General features: G+C 36.1%; 1 protein-coding gene across 1 annotated transcript in view; it reads left to right on the top strand.

Moving 5' to 3' along the window:
• Positions 1-21,155, top strand: part of LOC5576843 (polypeptide N-acetylgalactosaminyltransferase 1) — a 75,831-nt gene extending 54,676 nt beyond the window's left edge. Inside the window, exons 3-6 of the mRNA XM_001662899.2 lie at positions 17,000-17,213; positions 18,631-18,941; positions 19,007-19,112; positions 19,170-21,155. Of these exons, the coding sequence (XP_001662949.1) occupies positions 17,000-17,213; positions 18,631-18,941; positions 19,007-19,112; positions 19,170-19,691 (1,153 nt within the window). The 3' untranslated portion in view covers positions 19,692-21,155. The remainder of the gene's footprint in view (positions 1-16,999; positions 17,214-18,630; positions 18,942-19,006; positions 19,113-19,169) is intronic.
• Positions 21,156-22,524: the final 1,369 nt, after the last annotated feature.

The raw sequence follows: 22,524 nt of genomic DNA, 5'->3' as shown, positions 1-22,524 counted from the left end.
ATTGTCGAACAAATCTAAACTGATTTCGAAAAATTTAGACCATTTGCAACATTGTTTGTTTAAGCACTTTTTATAAAAACACTTTTTTCGTAAAAGAAATAGTCGTTCAAAGAAAGGGTGGTAGGGTGCAGAGATACTTTGGCACTTTCATGATTCACTTTGGCATGGGGGTTATTCTCGGCCGAATTGTCTGATACTTTGTAAAAAAAGCACTTCAATACGAAGCATATTTGTAGCCAATATGAGCTTCGTAACTTTAAAAAAACCTCACTGCCGAAGTGAATCAAAAGTGCCAATAATAGGATCCGGCTCCCTATAACTGTGGAAGTGATGATGACACGGGCCCTCCAAGCTTGTCAACCACATATTGATGCACCGTGGCCAACATGATTATGACATTTTTGGGAATCTGACACTTTTGGGAAATCTGACAATTTTGGGTTGTACACGTTAGCTTATAACTACTCATTAACGTGGATTTAAGCTGGATAAGGCGCATAATGACGGAATTGATTTAAGTGTGTTTTTGCTTAACCATTACACGATTCCTAGAAATACGCAAGTAAATGAGTAAACAATTGTGTAAGCCACCAAATAAAAGGAGAAACTATCTTCAACGTGTTTTTGTTGTAAGCTACGGAGAAATCATCTTTTGATGCCCCCTTGGATGATGATGATGATGATGATTATTATTTAGCCACCATCAGCGCAAGGATTACCTATGGCTGCAGAATCATACCGGGATGGTATGATCTACCTGATGGTTTGTTGTAGCAGGGCTAGTTAATATCTTTGAAGACCTTTGGAAGACAACACTAAGGCTGTTTTCTCATGACAAAAGGCTGGCAACCCCACGCAGTTAGAAATAAAGAAATTAAAGATTATTTTTGCGACAAATAAATAAAAGAGTAGGGGAACCTGGTCCAATTCGGACCCTGTTCTAAATCGGACCACAAGCATTTCTCAATACTGGCGCTACTGTAAAGACCGTGGGTACAGTTTTCCTGCTCACCGTTTGGCTTAGATCTAACACAATAAATTTGACGCCTTTCAGTTATCACGTTTGCTTTTTATATTAGTTCATTGTTTTGAAGTGCTCAGGTGTACTGTCGGTTGGCGTTATTTCCAAGCTTCTATAAGCGACAATAATTCTCCAATCTCTCTGTGTTATTTTATAATCGAATCACCCTAGCCTAAGCTTTCATCTGACCATATGGTTTTGATATGTCTATGCACCGTTTGTTCTCAACGAGTTTGAAAATCTCAAAATGTGTGTTGGTCCAATCCGGACCTTTTGATATGGTTCAATACGGACCTCTTGATTTTCAACGTGTACTCAGTCTATTCTAAGAGCTTCACCCCGTGAAAATCTTCCCGACTCGATCGAAAATCACAGAAGTTGTAATATTGATTAATAGTGCCTTTGTTTCTGTTGCGGTCAAGAAAATAGCTTCTTTAAAAATTTAAGAAATGAGGTAGATTACCAAAAACTAAAGGAATCAATAAATCAGCTACTTCAAAAACATCCCCATCAATACCACAGCCAAGCTTTATCCAAAATAGTTTGGCAATACGCTATAAAAAGCGTTTACGAGTACTATATAAGAACAATACAGTCAACTATCCCTTATCCGATTTACTGTGTTTTTGTTCACAAGCTCGTAGGAAAGCGCAGTCCCTTCAATATAGTGTACATTAATCCATAAATATAAGTAGGAACTTCTCAAAATTGAATTTCCGAGACTTCGAGTCTGTTTGTTGCCTGCTTCAGTTTCCCATACAGTTCACCTTTTCAACCCGATATTTCATAGCAAAGTTTCAATGTGTGGAAAATTTTACAATATTCAACTTCAAAATTACTTTTTCGAATGTATTTTGTATAAAAATAAATAAAATAAAGCTCTAAAATTTGAAAATATGAAGTACACATCGATAGCTCCCATACACGATAGTCTGTTCAAAATCGAGTCAGGAAGAGTTGACTGTACCCAATTTTGAACAAATTTCCGATATATTTTTTAATGAAATTCATATTTCCCTTGAGCTTCTTCTGACTCGAATTAGTTTGAAATTTCCAACACATTGAGTTTATTTTTTATGCTTGCGCTTGCAGAAAAAGTTCAATAAGCTTTAATACCAAACAAATCTGAGTTATATTTTGTTACTAACATTGCAAATAACGATGAAATATAGGGTGGTCCGAATTAGAACATGGGGGGTCCGAATTGGAACAGGGTTGGTCCAATTCGGACCTTTTGGAGAAGTTGGTTCAAACATGTCTAGCCATGTCCTGGTAAGAGCTATCACAAAACTCTCTGAGAGAAAAATGTGCGCGCTGAATTGCGCTTTCTCGAAAACATAAAACTTTTCATGCCGTTCATCGTGCTGAAAAGATATGGCCAAAAAACTGTTACTAGGTCCGAATTGGACCATGTTCCCCTACATACAAGGGCACATGCCGACACTCCATAGTTTCTCTAACGATTAAATGAATGAAACATTGCGATATAAATTTGAGTTTTCACAAGCATGAAACGAACTCACCAAAAGTTGGTAATCCATCGTTAAGTGAAGTCACAATTACGGCATCAACCCCACTCTATTCGCTTGAATTCTTGATTATTATATGAACTGGAGAACATTGTCATTGGCGCCGTTTACTTAACACTCCCGCAGTTTGAATAAGAAACAAAACATTATGCACTGTTCTTACATGCACCAACGTCTGCAAAACGTTTTTGCAATCTTTTCGATTCCTTCAATTATTTGATTTTACTAATCATTGAAATAACAAAAGAAAAGACGAAAATCTGACGGGAACAACAATTTTCACTTTCGTTCACAAGCGCGGCACTCTTCCATGGCTCCCTATAACTGTGGAAGTGCTCATAAAAACACAAAGCTGAGATGTAGGACTCGCCTGAAAGTATTAGGTCCTATAAGGACAATTGAAAACCGGGAAAAAAGAAATTTGGTGGCCACCCAAATAAAGATCTTTAGTTGGCCAGCGTGTTACCTTCAAAAAACATCATATCGTAATTTTTAGAATACCTAACCTATTTGTATGATTTTTTCAGAGTAGTTCCTTATTACCTAGCTTTTTTTTTGATAAATTGACGTAAAACAAAATGATGCCAAAAACATTGTATATGGAGAATCGGAGTATCTTCAAAACCAGATGACAGATATCGTCATAGATTCTTAAACTATAAGAGTTTGTTGAGAACTTGTGAAAAAATGGTGCAAAAATATCGAAAAACAAAAAAACTTATCAAGGTTTGAATTTTTTTTTTGCGGTAATGGGGTTAAGGTACTATTCCTGGAACATTAGAGCAAGATCTTTTGTAGTTTCATTTATTCAGTATGTTAAAGTTATAGTCGCTAAGAAAAGTAGAGAATTCAATGCAAACACATGGTATACTTTGATTGAAGTATACTGCATAATTGTAATATTTTAAATAGATACTGTTCTAAGGAGTGCTTCGTGAAGCCCAAGCAGGACAGTTCGGTTTTGCGTCGTCCGATTGATTTTGGTGACGGATTCGCGCGTTTTTGTTGCCGGAGATTTTTTTTTCCCTCTGTTTTGGAGCGTCTTGCTGGGTAGTGCTTCGTGAAGCCCAAACAGGACAGATCGGTTTTGCGTCGTCCGATTGATTTTGCTGACGGATTCGCGCGTGTTTTCGTTGCCGGAGATTTTTTTTTTTTTTTCACCTGTTTTGGAGCGTCTTGCTGGGTACGTATTTGGGAAGGCCCAAGCAAGACGGTTTATTTTCGGGACGCCAAGAAGTTTTGCTGTCAGTGTCAGTTTTGTGTTCAGTCGAGAATGGATTACCAACTGGTGAGTTCGTTTCATGCTTATGATAACACATATTTTCTTGAAAGCGTTACTTTTATGTAATATTAAAACAAACTTTGTATGGTTCGTCACTATATGTGTCGGCATTATGCTTTTTTCTTATACAATTTGAATATACATATATTTTTCTCTTTTTGACATTATTAAAAATTATTTATTAAAAAAATCTTTTGAATTGTTCGACTATGTGAATGTTGACGTATTTTCTAAAACTTCTACCATATCGAGACAAAATGCACAGTAATACTCATATGTAATTTTCAAACAAACTATGTATGGTTCGTCACTACAAGTGTCGGCATTATTCCTGTTTCATATAAGTTAAAATATATACATGTAATTTTCAGTTTTCGTCATTAATAAAAACGTCTTTTGAATTGTTCGACATTATAGATGTTGACGTATTTTTCCAAAAACTTCTCGAGACAAAAATACAAAACTAGCTTTAAATACAAGTCGTATATTTCCCCCTTGTCCATGGATCGCATCACCGACCAGAGGTGACTCCCAGATCTTTTCCTCCCTCACTAATAAACACCCTTCCCGTGGTGATTGTGGAGATGCAGAGGTATTCTCGGTCTCTAGAAGCAACAATCATTACACCCTAACATTCCTTCCCCATCCCAACTGACTGTAAGGACTTGGCCGGCGCCGTTATTGATCAATAATATTAGATCTGCTAAAATTGCACTTCGAGAGTAAGCGGAAACTCCCATCCCTTATTCATTTGGATCGTAGTGCAATTCTTACCAGTTCCGATCAATCACGGAGTAGCAACCATTGACATGTACAGTCAGTCTATGCTATGCTATGCTATGCTATGCTATTTTAAATAGATACTGTTCTAAGCTTATTAAAAAAGCTATCTTTGAACAATAAAAAGAAATAAAAATTTGTACGTTTGATTAAATGTGAGGACACGCTAATTTTTTTATTGAAACTTAACACATCCCATACTATTTTGTCCCAAGTTGTCCTAGGCTAAAGGGTATTTTAAGGTAAATAATAAAGAATTGTAAACAATATAGCTGCACATATTTGGACTTTTTTCATCTATGTAGTTCTTCTAGACTTTTTTTAGTATTTTTAACAATTTCCAACAACAATTAATAACAGCTCAAGATTATTTCAGGGAATAATTGAATATAGTTTTATGATTCATATCTTCATAAATATGTGAGTTTTAGTATTTAGAATGGGTTTCACAGCATTTATCGTACAAATGGCCTATATGCATCTTTGGCATGAACATGATTGACGCGCTCCGTTATTGCAAGGCAGGAAATGTTGGCGTGTTACTTGCTTTATGGAAGCCGAGGAGTTCTCTACACTTCCACAAGAAAACACTGGGAGTTTGGATATAGGAAAGGATTCGTTTTGGTAAACGATACATAAAATTTGAAATGAATACGTGAGCCTATACACAGATGAGCGATACCGATCGTTGCTCACTCCACAGGAGTATACCACAGATTCAAATGATCAAACACTACTGACGCCCTTTTTTTCACCCGCACAACGCGAACCGGACGGAATCCGGATTCCGTCGCTCGCTTACAAAGAAGCATGCAACGTATTCAGCGGATCAAACACTACTGACAAAATGGCATATATGCAACTTTAGCAACAAAATCATATTTTGCCAACAACAAAACAGAATCTTTTTAATCAATAACTTTGATGTATTCATTCAATTTCATAGGTTATGCTCAACCTTAATGAGATAATACATCAATATTATTGAACTTGGAACTCCTGCAAACGCAAACCGTTTTATTTTAACTGCTAAATCTTCCATAGTTTTTAATCTTATTTGGGTGCAGTACATTGTAAAATTGTCTTAGAATGATTTTTATACTTATATGCAACAGGATCATAACCTATTTATTTGAAGTTCACGAGTCCTAAAAGCTGTGCAACAGCTTCTTAATAAGCTTTTAGTTTTAATGGCCAATTTGCCCTGTAAATAAAACACTACACTATAAAACGTATTTGCATGCAACACCCAGTGGCATGATCGGAAAAATACTGAAGAAAAGTGTTCCAGTACGGAGCGGAAATCTAACGCGGACTCTATAGCACAATGCGTTAGTGCCCGACAATGCCGCGAAGTTTCTCAAAAAAAAGCTCAGAAATGACATATTTTCCACGTCATAAGGTTACCCATTAAAGGATCAATGGCTTCAAAATAATTTCCAAATGAAGGAACCATTCCTATTTCCAAAGTTTATCAGTGTGATCGAAAGAATTTTGCAAATAGTATCAAGGAAAATCCCATATTCACTAAATACGTTGTTATCAAGATTTTCCTACCAGTTTTATCGTTTTTCGAGAATAGACATTTTTGGTGACATTCAGTAACTGACAAAATATACCCCATAACATTTACAATGCCGTTTTTCTTCACGGAACAAACCAAAAGTATATTGGAATATTTTACGGCATAAATTGAATGAGTTTAGTAACTTGCAAAAAGTAGAAAAGTTAATCCCTTAACACCCCACTTATTTTCAAAAAGAGACTTCTTCCATAAAAAAATTTCCCATACAAAATCAAAACAGTGCAGAGCCCTATAGGAAAAAACTTTAATACGATTGTGCATTATCAATGTTTTCCAACATTTTAATTGACAAAAATTAACAGAATGCTAAGAATCCAAAGAAATTTTGTGTTTCGATAGAGAAATGCTTCAATTTTACGATTTGAAATTTGATTGCCGAGAATAGTCAAACTATGCCGAAGCCGTAAATTACCCTATTCATTTCAAAAATTCCTTCACGGGTAAAAATGCAGCAAACAAAAAAAGAAGAAAGAGACATGATTTGGAGAGGAATGTGTGTTTTCATGTTATGAAAATACACCAGGACCAAAAGTCATGAAATCATGAAGCATTTTACCGTAACGCTGGCTGTACTTTACATTTTCAATCACGAAGCATACACTCCCGTGCATAAGTTTGGGTTCACCCCCTAAAAACATACAAAAGTGTTCTGTCCTTATCTCTGTGATTACACGTCCAATTGAAACTCTTTAAGCCGCATTCGAAAGGCAGAGTTATATTTGTCCAAAAACATTTTTTGAATTTTTTATACTAAATTTTTACTTAAAGTTGTGACATTTTTCAGAAAACACACTTAAATATCATATCTATTTTCCTCAGCATTGGATCGACAAAAATTTAGAATCCAAGTGTCATTAGAATCTTAATCTTATATTCTTTGAAGAGACCACACGAAATTTTGGCTAAAAATCTGGAAAGTATTCAAAATCAATGAAACAGTCAGTCAAGTCATCGTGCAAAAGTTTGGGTTCACCCCTCAGTATGATGCAAATCGTGCAAAAGTTTGGGTTCACCGCACATCATTTTTGTCGATATCTCTGCCATTTTTCAACCGATTTTAAATAATGGCGCGTACATGATTGGTTTGAGATTTCACAGATTTAAGTAAGTTCAGGTGTACCCAAACTTTTGCACGATACACCATACTGAAGGGTGAACCCAAACTTTTGCACGATGACTTGACTGATTGTTTCATTGATTTTGAATACTTCCCAGATTTTTCCGCCAAAATTTCGTGGGCAGGGTGTCTACTACCTGGAAAAACCTGGAAAACCTGGAATTATCAGGGAATTTTATTAAACCTGGAAAAAACCTGGAATTCTCAGGGAATTTTGATCACAATCAGGGAAATTACTTTGAGGCAGTAATTCATGATAGAATATGTTAACGACAATGGATTTTTGCGTCATAATCCAGAGCTACCATTATTTGCCAGAAAACTCTCTTAATTCGAAAAAAAATTCGGCTGCGCCGCTCTCATGAGCACTATATGAGCTATTCAATGAAGATCCTTTTAAGTATGAATTTTCATCAGCTTACCAAAACATGATTGATGTTTTTAATGTCTCTTTATTTATTTAGTGAAAGATTAACATATCAAGGGCTGGTAGCAGGTTTATTTTAGATACCATTTTTTTGCAAGTCTCTAAAAAGGCTTTATTTTTGATAAAAGGGGTCTGAAGTCTCTTTTTTCCATTATCTTGCTTGCAGATAATTAAGATACACAATTTCTTCTCATATTTCTCTAGAACAGTTTCAGGAATTATCCTTGTGGTTGCTCCAGAGATTTCATCATTCCTCCACCAATTTCTTTAGCAATTTCTCGTAGGATGCTTACAAGAATTTCTCCAGAAATTGCTTCAGGATTGAGCATTTCAACGTTACTACCTCTAGTAATTTTCTCAGGGTATTCCCTGTGAAAAAAGTCTATCCTAGGACTTCTTCCAGATACTTTTTCACTAACTTTTCAACCGAATTCTACAGTCGTTAATCTAAGAGATATCCAAAGTTTCCCACAGAATTTCTTCCAAGAAAACCCGACAAGAATTTCCACGCCATTTCATCTACAGTTATTCCAAAGAATAGCTCCAAAGTTCCTCGAGGGGTTATTCGAATGAATCTATTAAGAACATTACAAATAATTCCTTATATTCGACCTGTTTCCATTATTATGTTTTTTTAGATTTTTTCTAGAAATTTCTCAGGCGTTTTTTCCAAGGAATTTTGGAGTTCATCCAAACGTTTTGAATGAATTCTCAAAAAATCCCCATGGAATATTGAAAAGTTCATTTAAGGTTCCACACCAGTTAACACTCCAACATTTTTTCATGAGATCCTACGATTGTAGTACACACTCAATCACGATTTGCTTGTTCGGTAATTTTTAATACTGGGTACGAATTGTAAATCATAAAAAATACCGAACTTTCAGCTTTTTGATTGAAAACTTCTGACGTTTAGTAATATTTTTTTACTTTTTACTGAACTACGGTAGCTGTCAGGCGCAATTTTGCAACATTACCGTACAGGCCGAAAAGTCAGTAAAAACAATTACCGACTATTCAGTAGATGATGTTTTTTACTGACTTGTCGTCAAAATCAAATCAAAACAAACTGATGCGCATGCGCCGGGAGACACGGTTATGGCAACCAAACTTTTCCTGCACCTGTTTTGCGATTTATCGTGGTAAGTAGTCGAAATTTAGTAAGAAACTCAACCATTTTAAGCAACCAATACGGCTCAGGACGATTTAACTGCTTACGTTGGTAAATTCGGTTGGTTTCCACACAAGAGGTAAATTCATCTGCATCATTGAGTTTGCCTCTTGTATGCAAACCAACCAAATAATGATTTTATGACACATTTTTCGATTACTTCCACTGAGATATGAGCATACCGTAGATGTTTATTCGTACGAAAAATGCATGTCGATGTTCATGTTCATGTCGATTGGGTTTTAATTTGTATTGATTTCTGAAAAAAAAAACAGTATCCGGAAAAGCAAAGCATTAAGCATGGGAAACTGGAAAGCCAGTAAAAACGCTCAATAATTTTACTGACTAAGTCAGTAATTTGCATCAATCAAAACATATTTTGGTTTACTGGGTTTTTTCGGTAATCGTAAAAATTACCGAAAAACCCGTAGTTCCAAAACCCAGTAAAATTTTACTGGGGTCGGTAATCTGAATTGGCTGTGTAACAATAATTCCTTCACATTTTTTTTAGGAATTTTGTCCTGTTTTTTTCAGGAGTTCCTTCACAATATCCTGCGAGATTTGATTTTTTCTTTTATATTTTTCAATTATCTTAGCAATAATTTAGCAATAATCTTGGAAATCTTCTAATAGTTCTTCAAGAGTGACTTTCTAAAAACCTTTTCCATCAAAGGTGACCTAAGAAATTACATAAGCAACTGTAACAGAAGGTACCCTAAAATTTGCTTTAGGAATACGTCATGAATTTTTATCATCAATTTCTCAGCATACTGGAAAATTTCATTCAAATTTCCACGAAGAATGTTTGAGAAAAAAGTTGCGAAAACTTCCTTGAGAAATCTTTTAGAATTAATGGAGGAATTTCCGAAGAAATCTTAGGAGCAATCTCTGGAGTAATTCCTAAAGGTATCCTCAGAGAAATTTCCTGTTGAAATCTTTAATCAAAAATCTAAAGAACAATGTTGTAGAAATTCTTGAGAACTTGGAATCATCTGGAGAAGTTTCTAGCTGAATATTATAACATGTTTTAAACGAGAGTCTTGAAGGATGTTTGTAGAAAAACTGATTGGAGAATCACCGGACAAAATCCTAGAGGACTAAAGGCTTTTCGAAAAATATCTGAAATAATGGAAATAATTATAGGAATATCTGATGGAAGCTCTGAGGTATTGTATGTGATATTTTTTGGAAAAATCTTGATTCTATTTTGAGATACCCAAAACAAAACATTTGGAGGAATTCCTTAGGAAATTCTTGCAGAGTGAAAATCTCAAAAAAAGATATCAATCAATCCCCATCGTAATGTCGTCATAATACATGTTTGTCATTTACTGGCATATTTGTTGGTATGTCGTCGTAATGTCACGAGAAATTTGAAAAAAAAGTTTAAAATATTCTCAGAGAAATATGTAATCTGATCAAACTATTCTATCCTGGTTCCTGTTAGATCTCGTTTTGCTTTTTGATTACTGTTTCGTCTCTTTTTGATTACTTTTTAGTGTCTTTTTTTCTGGAAAGAGGTTTCTAAATTTCCTGTTTTCAAGAAACTCAGTCACCACCAGCCCTGCTTCATGCACAATTTTTAAAATTATTGGAAAATATTCGGTTTTAGAACAAACGATTTTCGAAAAGAATTCTGGAATTTGTACAACTTTAACCTTCCAGTCATCGCGCGGTTTGCCCCCGTCAGAACCACCGTGCTGCTGTTGTGAACGAAAAGCAAGGTTTTTTAGCGGTGTTGTACAAAATACAAGAGCGCGACGACTGAAGTGTTAAATTGAAAATTTCGTAACAATCATGAATAATTTAGAACTTTTCCGAAGGGAATGCGAAAATTCAACATTTATTTTAATTACCACAGTGATATGTTATACGGTCGAACGCGATTACCCAGGGGCTTGATAATTCGTGTTTCCATTTCCGAAAAAAATGGATCGGGATCCAAAAGTTTTACGGATTATTTGTATTAATTTAGATGGGTATATGTATATCTTCTTAAATATGTAGCAGGTGACCGTGTTAATGTTAAAATATTTTAAAGAATTTGGTTTTATGCAGATCAGAACTGTATGATTGCTTGCTAATACATCGATAAACTTAATATTTATTTTAAAATATTACCACAAATCCAAATAAAGTTTTACTTTTGCGCCCATGAAGTTGTCTTAGTTATCTAAACGACCGATGGAAATGATATGTACCATTCACCTGTACTAAAAGTACTTTCAAGAAGTAGCATACTGATGTACTTGAAAGTTTCGTTCAGTTCACGGAGCTCTAACAAACGAAATATAATACATCATCATTGGAAAATACAATTCATTTGAATAAAATTTAAGCTTTGGTATTGTTAGCATGTTCATATTGTAATATTGGATATTGGAATCGCATCAGCATGCTTTAAATAATGTTCAGAAGTGTATAAATAGCTATTAAATTGATTTTTTTTAAATTTGTCATTTGTTTGTTTTAGGGCCCTTTTCTTCACCTTCACTTAAGCCGTAAACCACGTTAAACCCATATAATAAAACTAGATTTAAGACCTAAGTGGGGGTGAAAAAAATCATAGACATATAAAATTAGAGTATTTCTGGAACTTGGATTTTTTTTGTTAAACCTGGAAAAACCTGGAAATATCAGGGAATTTCATTTCGGTAAACGAGTAGACACCCTGGTGGGGTCTCTTCAAAGAATATAAGATTACAATTCTAATGACACTTTGATTCAAAATTTTGGTCGATCCAATGCTGAGGAAATTAGATATGATTTTTCAGTGTGTTTTTTGAAAAATGTCAACTTTAAGTAAAAATTTAGTATACAAAATTCAAAGAATGTTTTTGGAAAAACACATACGAAGTAACTCATTGCCTTTCGAATGCGGCTAAGAAAGTTTCAATTGGACGTGTAATCACAGAGAAATGGACTGCACACTTTTGCATGTTTTTAAGGGGGTGAACCCAAACTTATGCACGGGAGTGTGTATGCCGGAACCATGAATAAAATTCATGGAAACATAAGCACTATTCATGGATTCCTATTTTTGATACGAAAAGTGGCAATTTAGGCCATGAAAACATGAAGTAGGATCTGATATCATAAACACAGCTCATGAAAATCCGATTTTGGTGCTGAAATGTGGCAAGTTGAGTCGTGCAATCATGAAGCAGGATCCCTGAATCATGACCTCATTTCACGAAAACAAACATTATAGGGGAAATCAGGGTAAAACCGACACTGTGGGTAAGCTCGACACCCTTTGATTTTTCATGTTTTGACCAGATTTTTATGCAGTTTCCGCCACGCTCTATCTTAACTTGTGAAAGTTTGTGTTTCGAATGACATTACCACTGACGATACCAATAAACTGCCAAAATAAACAACAAAATCATATTGGATAACATAGAAGCATCAGCAGTTGCAATATTTCGCTGTTATTCTTTAGCTATTTTGCATATGTAATTTTTAAAATGTCATTATTTGTTCTGCGTCTACATCATCATTTACTATTATTACGTTGATACAACATGAAGGAGAAATTATTTTTTGGTTTTTCGACAGCTGAAAACACTATTGAAAAATTAATGTACACTCGGGGTAAAATCGACACTTTCATTTGGGGTAAAATCGAAACCTTCCTTTGCCGCATAATCTAACTTCAGGGAATCTTTCTAACCGGAAGACTATCTCTGTAAATTATGTGAGTCTTTATTTCCGAATTCCAGTGAAGTTCACGGATGACGAACTTGTTAACATGTAAAATATGACACTATATGACTTGCCACAAGCTATCATTAAGTATTACAAAAAAATATGTCTTTATCACGTTTCAACTTATTTGATGAAGCTTGAAGAAGGTTTTCTCATTTAAAATTGAAAAGTCAATAGAATTTGGAATATTTTCACATAAATTATTCTTATTGTTTATTTACAAATCATGAGGTTCAAAAGTTTTTATTATCTAAATTAATTACACTTTTCTGTTTTGTTAAAATAAAACAGTATTTATTTTCACAACCAATCATTCGCTACAACTTCATCTTTGTAAGCTTTCCATGAACACAAATTAATAATATCAATGTGTATTCACCCCAACTTTATAATCTTAGCATGGGATATTTGAAATTTTCACATATATTAAGTGGATCTTTGGCCTTTCCACAATAATTTACGTAATATGTGAACAATCCTTTAGAGGAAGGAGTCATAAATGTCGAAAGTCATGTTTATGATCTTACCCGCACTCTCAATTGTCTCACCTAAAAATGATGAAATTTCAATTTGATTTAATTCACTATATAACCTCAATATATCATCCAGCGGTTACAATGATTGATAGATTTATAACCAATATGTGATTCTACAACAATTTTAGGTTCGTTTAACAAGCGAAAGTACACACATTTTATCAATAAGCTTAGGGTGTCGGTTTTACCCCGAATTCCCCTACACCAACTAAGATCAGTTTATATTTGCCATTGGTAAACAAATAAAATGAAGATTCGTTTAAAATCGTTTCGATCATCAATTGACTTAGCAAAGGGTCCACAAATTACTGGTGGAATGCATGAGTGATGGAACACTCCATAAGGACTCTGCGGTTGTGGAAACTGGAATTGGAACATCCGGCTGCCGAAGGCCTTTTGTGAGCTACTCTGTTGGAAGACGTGGGAAATGCATCACTTCCGAACAGTTAAAATCGCCGACGAGCTTGTCAAGCAAAATCAAACAAGTCCAAATCCGGCACTGATCACAATACTTTTCCAAACAAATAAATATTTTTATATTTTTGTATTTTTCCCATGCCCCAATTTTAAATGCTGCATGTGAAAATTTAATTTGATAATACAGTCATCTATCCCTTACTCGATATTCTGTACCTCGATATTCCCCCTAACTCGATTGAATGTGCGGTCCCTTCAATCTAGCATGCTTTGATACCTCTGTAAGTCGATACCTCTCTAACAAGATGTTCCCTAACTCGATGCTATCTGTTTCAATTTCCCAAGAAAGCTTACCTCTCTAACTCGATATTTTCATGAAAAGTTCAAAATGTCCTCCAAACGTTAATAAATTTCATGAATTTGATTGTTATGATTACATTGATAGTAAAAATAAAGTTTACTGCCAATTTGTGGGTGCTATTTTTTTATTTATGCTGAACGGTAAAAAAGTGTCACATAGGTAAATGTGGTAAAATTGTATTGTTTTTTACGTGAAAATAACTATTCTGAATGTATTTTGTCAAAATTATAAAAAGATTAAAATTATCTCGATACCTCTCTAACTCGATGGTCCCTTCAATATCGAGTAAGGGAGAGTTAACTGTATAACCTTTTACATAGAAATTTTTGATTTTAGAAAATCAATTCTTATCTAGCCAGTACAGACCCTACTTTTGTGTTTTGTTGGAACTTAACTAGCAATGAATGCCTTTATCAATATATTTCGATGTGGTGAGTTCAAGTACATTGTATCTAAGTTGTTCCACAGGAATTTTTGTTTAAAATTTTATTTAGCTCTGCTCGGAAGCATTTGACAAAATAGTAGAATTAAAAAAAAATCGCTAGTTTTTCTCTCCATATAAGATATTTTCACGAAATCATAGGTTTTTAGGTATTTGCAATATAAATAAAAACAATTTATTTTAAATTTACTTATGCCAAACATTTATAGTTTTGGATAGGCAACTAACATTTTAGATTTTTACATGTTTCAACAGAGAAATGGTTTTGACCCTTTAAAAAATCGACCACAGCTGAAACCGGATTTCCAGTTTCTCTTCAAATTTTATATGCTTAACTTTATAATTTCTAATAAAATTAGTGATAGTCTGATCATTTATTGTATCGGAAATGATAAATATATTTTTTCAGATTTTTATTGTACGTACTTGATGTTCTTGCACAAATTTCATACAACAAAGTCGCTTCAATATAACGCGATTTTTGCAAAACTGATAAGAGGAGCTTCCAGAAATGTAACACCATCAACAAACAGGTAGCGAAAAAAATACCCATGATTCACAATCTGCCTTTGATAATAACGAAATGTGAGAAAATCAGATTTTTATCTGCTCTAGTCTCCGAATGGCAGTATGGTAAAGTTGTGCCCATACTTTCTGGGACACCCTATATGACCGCCAAATATTTTTATTTTTGCAAATGAAGCTCCTGTATTTTCTCTTTCCAAAACCATGTTAGTGTGAAAGGATTGTTGAGTTTGAGTGAGCCAAGAATTGTCAAGAATCTAGGGGTCCTTGAAAACTGTTTTAAACATAACTAACAAGGGGTCAAATGGGCTATGGAAATACATAGGAACCCCTTATAAAAAATTCGCCACAAGAAATCGGGTTGAAATTCGTAGACTTGCCTTACGAACAGTGTTGTGAAAAACTCAATTTCTCACAACTCACGCTTGAGATTTTTCATGCGTGAGTTGTCGATCACCAAAATTTGAAAACAAAAATAATGTTTGCGGCAACCTGGAATCGGACCACAAACCTTGCAATCGATAAGCCACAATACACAAAGCGTTTGTATAGCAATAATCGTTCCATTTTTCATAAGGCAAAATGTATGAATTTCGATAGTCCAAGTTCGTTGCGTGTAGGTATGTACTTACCCGATGCATACAACCTACGGCTTACATGGTAAACGTATTGATTCGAAATTTAAAAATGCACGTCCTTTGCGTTCCATCTACGATAAGTTTTGTTAATATGTTGAGTCTTGATGAAATTTTTAACATTGATTAAATTATTCTTCCGGATCAAAAGGCTGTAAAAAGTTTCTCGCTACGATAACTAGAGGCATCACAGTAATCAAAATTGAGCGGCCAAATACTTTTACAAAAAATCTTCTTTTTTTATTTAGTCTTTGTACATATGCGCGTATTTCGACTACCACTTGTAGTCTTCTTCAGTGCTAGTTATTCGCATCCGTGGTTCAAACGGGCACTAGTTCTGATTTTTTTCATTTCCGATTTACAAGATATCTTCTAAGGCGCGATTTTTTTCTCAGTCAGGAATCAGAATTTGATTTCTGATCCTAAAATATTCTATGTTCTAACAGTTCTTTCGATTTCTATATAAAAATATATTTTTCTTTACAGAACCTGAAAAACGTTTCAATACTTTGAACTACATTTTTGAGTTATGAATGTAAACTTGTATTGACGTATCGTTTTGATTCATACTACGGACACTTAAGGACTCCTTGAAATATAACCCATAAAAAAGTATATAAAAAAATTATGCTGTATGATTCCTCCGCCTTATCGAGCCTTCAAAATACTTAATAGTCAATTCGCGATAACCTGCACCTCCTTTCCAAGGGAGATTGTATTGATTTGCTCCAATTAGGCTGAAATTTAAAGTGGATGTGCTTCTACATAAAAGAATATATTTCGCAAAATTTACGATTTTTATGTTAGGGGGAAGTGGGACAAAATGACCCCCAATTATTAAATGTTAAATGGAGCACCAGCAACTTACGCAACCAATGGTGAGTGAAGATTTTGATTCCGCAATATTAAAAATTTTAAATTAATAAAAATGTGTAGACTTCTCATGATTCTTATTCCGGACACTTACTTTTGCTTCCTATTCCGGACAGCAATCGAAAATTGTTAATATAAAAGTCAAATCATTAATTGAAATCGTCAAAACAGTTAAGCGACATATAATTTAGTTGAGCAATATATATTTTTATATTTATAGAAAAAGCTTATTCGTTTTAATACCTTGGAAGTGAGAAATTTTGAACAGTAAAAATTGAAACATTTTGTTTGAAATGTTTCCTATACAAAGTAGAGTGTCCAGAATTTGAAGCTGTCCGTAATATGAATCAAAACGGTACAAACAAAGTGTCTTACGAGTGATTAAGAGAATTTAGGGCGGATATATCGACGACATATGAGAGTACCCTCAGGATTTCCCCTAACAACCCTGCAATAATCAAGATTCTTCATTATTTCGCTTTAGTTCAACTCGCAAGTCTCGATTTTTTCGCAAGTTTCTTCAGAATAGTTTTTAAGAGTATGTACTCGTACCTTTTCACTAAACAATATTATTTTTCTCCTTCTTACAGAGTTGGTCTGATTCGGGCACGGCTGGCCGGAGCCCGATTCGCCAAGGCGGACGTCCTCGTATTCCTGGACGCGCACTGTGAGTGCATGCACCAGTGGCTGGAACCACTGTTGGAGCGCATCAAACAATCGAGCACGAGCGTCCTGGTTCCGATCATTGACGTGATCGAAGCGAAGAACTTCTACTACAGCACCAATGGGGTTACCGACTTTCAGGTGAGTTAGGATTAGGCTGACCATAAGCCAACCAGATAAAAACGGGACAAATAAAAACAAAAACGGGACAATTCAAAAAGACAAAGATTTTGCGGTTGTGCTACTTTTCCCCGAATTCCCCGTTTCTCCGAAGCCATTTCCTTAAATGACCCATTCCGTTGTAAAGCAATGCAGCTCAAAAAAGTGCAATAATAGTCTTTACCCGAGCAGGCGAAAAAAGCTAAGTAATAGCAAAGTTTGATGTGGACATACAAAAGTGATATGAACTTGAAAGATATAAGAGATAAAAGATCCGAAAATAATATCTAAAATTTACTCCTGGAATACTATTAGCATATCATATTTAGCTTTTATAAGATCTCACCAATATCAGCGAGCTATTCCTTAGATCTTCCAACATTAAATTTGGCTATGGCTCAGAAGTTCCAGGAAAAAAATTGTGATATCATCTTCAGATCTTTTATCTCTTATGTCAATTAAATCAATATCTCGATTTAATGGTCAGAACTTTGCTTCTGCTCGGGTAGTGAGATAGTGTTGAGTTAGAAAGATCGATAAGCTACCAAAGAAGGAGATATTTGATCATTCTCGACTAAATACATATTGCCAAAAATACATATTGTTAATCACCTTGAAATGCGAAAGGTTATGACAATTATGAGTTAGAACTTTTCGGAGAACTGAGCTATTCGGGGAAACGGGGTTTTCGGGGAACTAGCATTCTAAGAACTGGCGTTGAGAGAACGACATTCGGGAAACCGCCACTCTAGGGAAAGTAGCAGAACCAGAATATGCAATCCCAAGCTGCATGTCTGTATGATTCAATAAAAATCACTTAAGAACCTTGAAGCGCATTCTTTGATTTCCGAGAAGCAGAGTTTTTTAAGAATTCCATAAAAAAAATGTTACGCTTTTCAATTTTCCAATGCAAACGTATTTTTTTCTAATATTTCATTACTTTATTGAAATATCCACTTTTTAAACAGTTAATCAAATCAATTGCTTATCAGAAGTAAACGCATAGTTGTTTTTTTTTTTTCATTTTAGGTATTATTGTATAATTATCTTATGAAACGCAAAAAGTTAAGCAGAAACATGTATGGATCAAGTTTAACTCTGTTTGAGAAACTAATAATTGCTTGGAAAATAGATGAGTAAGACAATAAACTCTGAAATATTTCTATAAACTGTTTATTATGTTGTTATTTTTATTGTTTTTTTTGGTGTTGAAAATTATGTGCCAATTGTCCATTTCCTAAAATACGGGACAATTTGAGCATTTTCCATAAAACGACGGGACAGCCCGTCGAGGGGATGAAAACGGTACTGTCCCGTTAAATACGGTACGTATGGTCAGCCTAGTTAGGATCTTTATGAACTGGAGGATCGTATGACTCAATTCAATCGCGTATCGTAGATTGGTGGCTTCACGTGGGACGGTCACTTCGATTGGCATGATGTGACCCAGCGGGAGAAGGAACGCCAAAAGCGCGAGTGCCCGGAGAAGGATATGGCCATCTGTCCCACGTACAGTCCGACCATGGCCGGCGGTCTGTTTGCGATATCGCGGGATTACTTCTGGGAGATTGGCAGCTACGACGAGCAGATGGACGGATGGGGTGGGGAGAACCTGGAGATGTCGTTCCGGGTGTGGCAGTGTGGCGGCACGCTGGAGACGATTCCGTGTTCCCGGATCGGGCACATTTTCCGGGATTTTCATCCGTACTCGTAAGATTCAAAATTGTTTTTTTTTACTGGAGAAGGGGATTAACATTGGTTTCTGATTCGGGTAGATTTCCCAACGACCGTGATACTCACGGAATCAACACCGTCCGGATGGCTACCGTTTGGATGGACGACTACATCGACCTGCTCTATCTGAATAGGCCGGACCTGAGGGTAAGTAGCGGGGACTGGAATTCAACGGGACCGGAAATGATTCTCCCACTGTTGCAGGACCATCCGGAGGTAGGAGATGTAACCCACCGGAGGGTGCTTCGTGAGAAGCTCCGTTGCAAGAGTTTCGACTGGTACATGAAGAACGTGTACCCGGAGAAGTTCATTCCCACCCGGAATGTCAGGGCTTACGGCAGGGTGTCTTCGTTGGCGGAGAACCTCTGCTTGGACACGCTGCAGCAGAACGCCGACAAACCCTGGAACCTGGGTATCTACACGTGTTTCCGCACGGAGGTATCCGCTTCGCAGTTGATGTCGCTGACGAAGCGAGGCGTCCTGCGGACGGAACGCAGTTGCGCTACCGTACAGGACAACAACGCCGAGACCAGGTTTGTGGTAATGATTCCCTGTATAGATGACGAAGACATCGACGACACCTGGCGGATAACGGAGCACCAGCAGTTGATGCACATTTCGTCCGGGTTGTGCCTGGATAGTAGCGATCTATCCACGAAAAGCTACGTCCACGTGGCACCGTGTCTTCCGCGGGTTCGCACGCAAAAGTGGGAATTCCAGCACTAGCGTCCGCACGGGGTGGACGACGAACTGTAGTGTGGGGCGCGGGGGGATAGATGAACAGAGATCTGTATATTTTACTATTTATTAGATGGGACACGAATTACCTCGTTTACAGAGTCTGAGGCGGTCTGTAGACAACTCTTCTGAAGGAAGGAAGAGTAACGCAAGGCATGAGATGTTTTTAAGGTGATGGAACGATCGAGAGGGGCGGTGCTGTTATTCTCCGAAAATCGTTTGAATGGGGTGTGTGTCGTTTGACATGAAAGACATCCGGCATAACAGGCATTTGATATAATAGTTATTTGGCATAAGTGTTTTGTTAATGACAGGCATCCAGCTACGGACAAAACCTTAAGGATCATTTTTGAATAAAAAGTATAACGCTTGGAAATTTAAAGTTTTCCTTGTATGCAATAATCAAAAGTTTTTTTACAATTCACTTGTTATATGATGCTTTTTACAATTCCACATATTTGTAAGGCAAGAAAAATTGATATTTCGAGTTCAAACAAAATGGATGAAAACAAAATGGCGGAAACGATTCCGATTCGGAGTGGTATGTGGTCTTTTTATTCTAATGCATGCTCCTGTAGGGCGACAGAAACAGGATCAATAGTGTAGGTTCGCGGTGTGCGAGTGCGAAAATATTATCGTGTTCATTCGAGGATAGATTGGCAATTGGTGAGCTCGTTTCATGCTTATAATAACACAGTTTTATCATGCCAACGTTACGTTTATGTAATGTCCAAACAAAGTATGGACGATTCGTCACTACAACTGTCGGCATAATGATGAGGAGGGACATAGAATAAATTAACTGTAACAAAAACTTTTGATGGTTACTACGGAAACCATACAATTTTGAGAGTTACTCTTAAGTGGTATTATTGTTATGTCCGTAACTGTAATTCTGTTCATGCCAAATCACCCTATGGCCCAAATAGACAAATGGCCTGCTCCCTTTTGAACGAGTGTCTCGGGAAAAAGCACTGCCTCGCAGAAGATTCAGGAACCAGAGTGAAATTTATATGTGAGACGCGACATGTTAAACTGTATAAACTGGAAAAGCGAATAAAACTCTTAGCTAGGCATTAGTTAGCAAAAAAAAACAAAAGAAAAAAAACTGACGACAATGCGAGGTGTATCAATTCGCACCTTTTGAAACTCGCGTCCAAGCTGGTAGGGACATTCAAAAGAGAAATCACGAAGTCGAAGTCGTCGTCTCGAGCCATTCCCTCCTCTTTTATTATATTAAGTACAAGCTGCAGCTCTACTCTGTGAAGCAAGATTGACGTTTACAATTCTAGTAGATACCAGCTAGCTAGACACATAGTTAGGAGCCAGCTAGACCAGGCGACGAAATCGCGTAAAACAAATTTACCTAACACCTTAATACTACTAGGAGGTGTACTGTATGTAGAAGAAGCAGCTGAGCAACAGAAGATGAAATCGAGAGTGAACGAGAGATAATAAGAACTAATGTGATATAATGGAGCAACAACAACAACCCGGCGCGATAGGAGTAGGTACATATAGCGGGCGCGTGCGATGATCATATTCGCGATTACTCGCGAGCAAATAATAATGTTTACGGTTAGAGTGATATTCGAAGGGATAACCACTGCAGCAGAATTGCTTATTGTATGTCTAAGTAATAAGCAAACTATTGTCGTCCGTCGTCATTGGTTTGCATCCCGCGGTCGACAGCTGCGAGGCGGGAACAGAAGGAGAGAGTGATATGTAGTGCAAATTGTAATTGTCATGGTTTTGGTCGTTATGCACATTATGCTTTGCTTTGCTGAGGGATACTTCGGATATGGTTGAGCATTTCATGTTAGTTGCATGCTCCACATGTTCTACAAGCACCGACATTTGAACTTGGAGAAAAACGGGTTTGAGGTGCATCATCATCATCGGGAGTCATTACGGAAAGCAAAATTGCTTTTACTGGTTGTTATCAAATTGTCAACCACACGTTGGATGTCTATATTTCAAGATAATTGTATGACTTAACAATTGTTTTTGCGTTTCTGAATTATGATTCAATTTGTTTAGGATGCTTTTTTGAAATCGTGGACGCTAGCTCTGAAAATATTGTTTTATTTTTGGCTCAATTGATATAAGGTATACCGGGCAAGTTGAAATGCAAAGTTTTAAATGCGATGTCAATCACTGTTAGTAAATTTTTCTTCTTTAAATGTTTGGTCCCTCTGTTAACTTAATGTTTCTGTCAATGAATTTATAATCATGATTTAATAGGGTCCTAAAGCCCTGTCCCAATTTTAGTGCCAAACGCTTAAGTTTAGGCCAATAACACATGTTTACTCAATTTTCTAATGTTTTCCGTTGGTTTGAGTCCAAAAAACATTTTTTTTTTAGATTTTGTCACACTACTTGGCTTAAACTCTAATTTTGGGTGTATTTTGTTTTCCGTGTCCCTTCCGAAATGTCAGATAGGAACAACCCCAGTGGTAAAACTAAAACCCCTGTGGTGTTTTTGTCGACTAAGCGAACGTCAAACATGATCTTAAGTGTCAAGGTTCATTTATGGACCCAATTTTTAAATTAAAGTTTAAACATGATATAGCCGTTATTTCAGCGGGAAATATTGCTAAAGTAGTTACAGTAAGATGCTCTTTCGTATTATTAAATAAAAACAAGATTTCATTACAAATTTTAGGACCCAATTGAAGAATTCACTTTAATGCATATGAATTTTGTTAATTGATCCAGGGTTGCATTACGGTGTTAATAACCTTAGTTTAATTGGCAAGTACGCCATACTAATCGACCTGGAAGCCGTGAGTTTGAATCCCAATGGAAACACTTAGCTCTA

This window comes from Aedes aegypti, chromosome 2 (assembly GCF_002204515.2).
Source record: "Aedes aegypti strain LVP_AGWG chromosome 2, AaegL5.0 Primary Assembly, whole genome shotgun sequence".
Lineage (NCBI taxonomy): Eukaryota > Metazoa > Arthropoda > Insecta > Diptera > Culicidae > Aedes > Aedes aegypti.
This window is presented reverse-complemented; position numbering and strand designations above follow the sequence as displayed.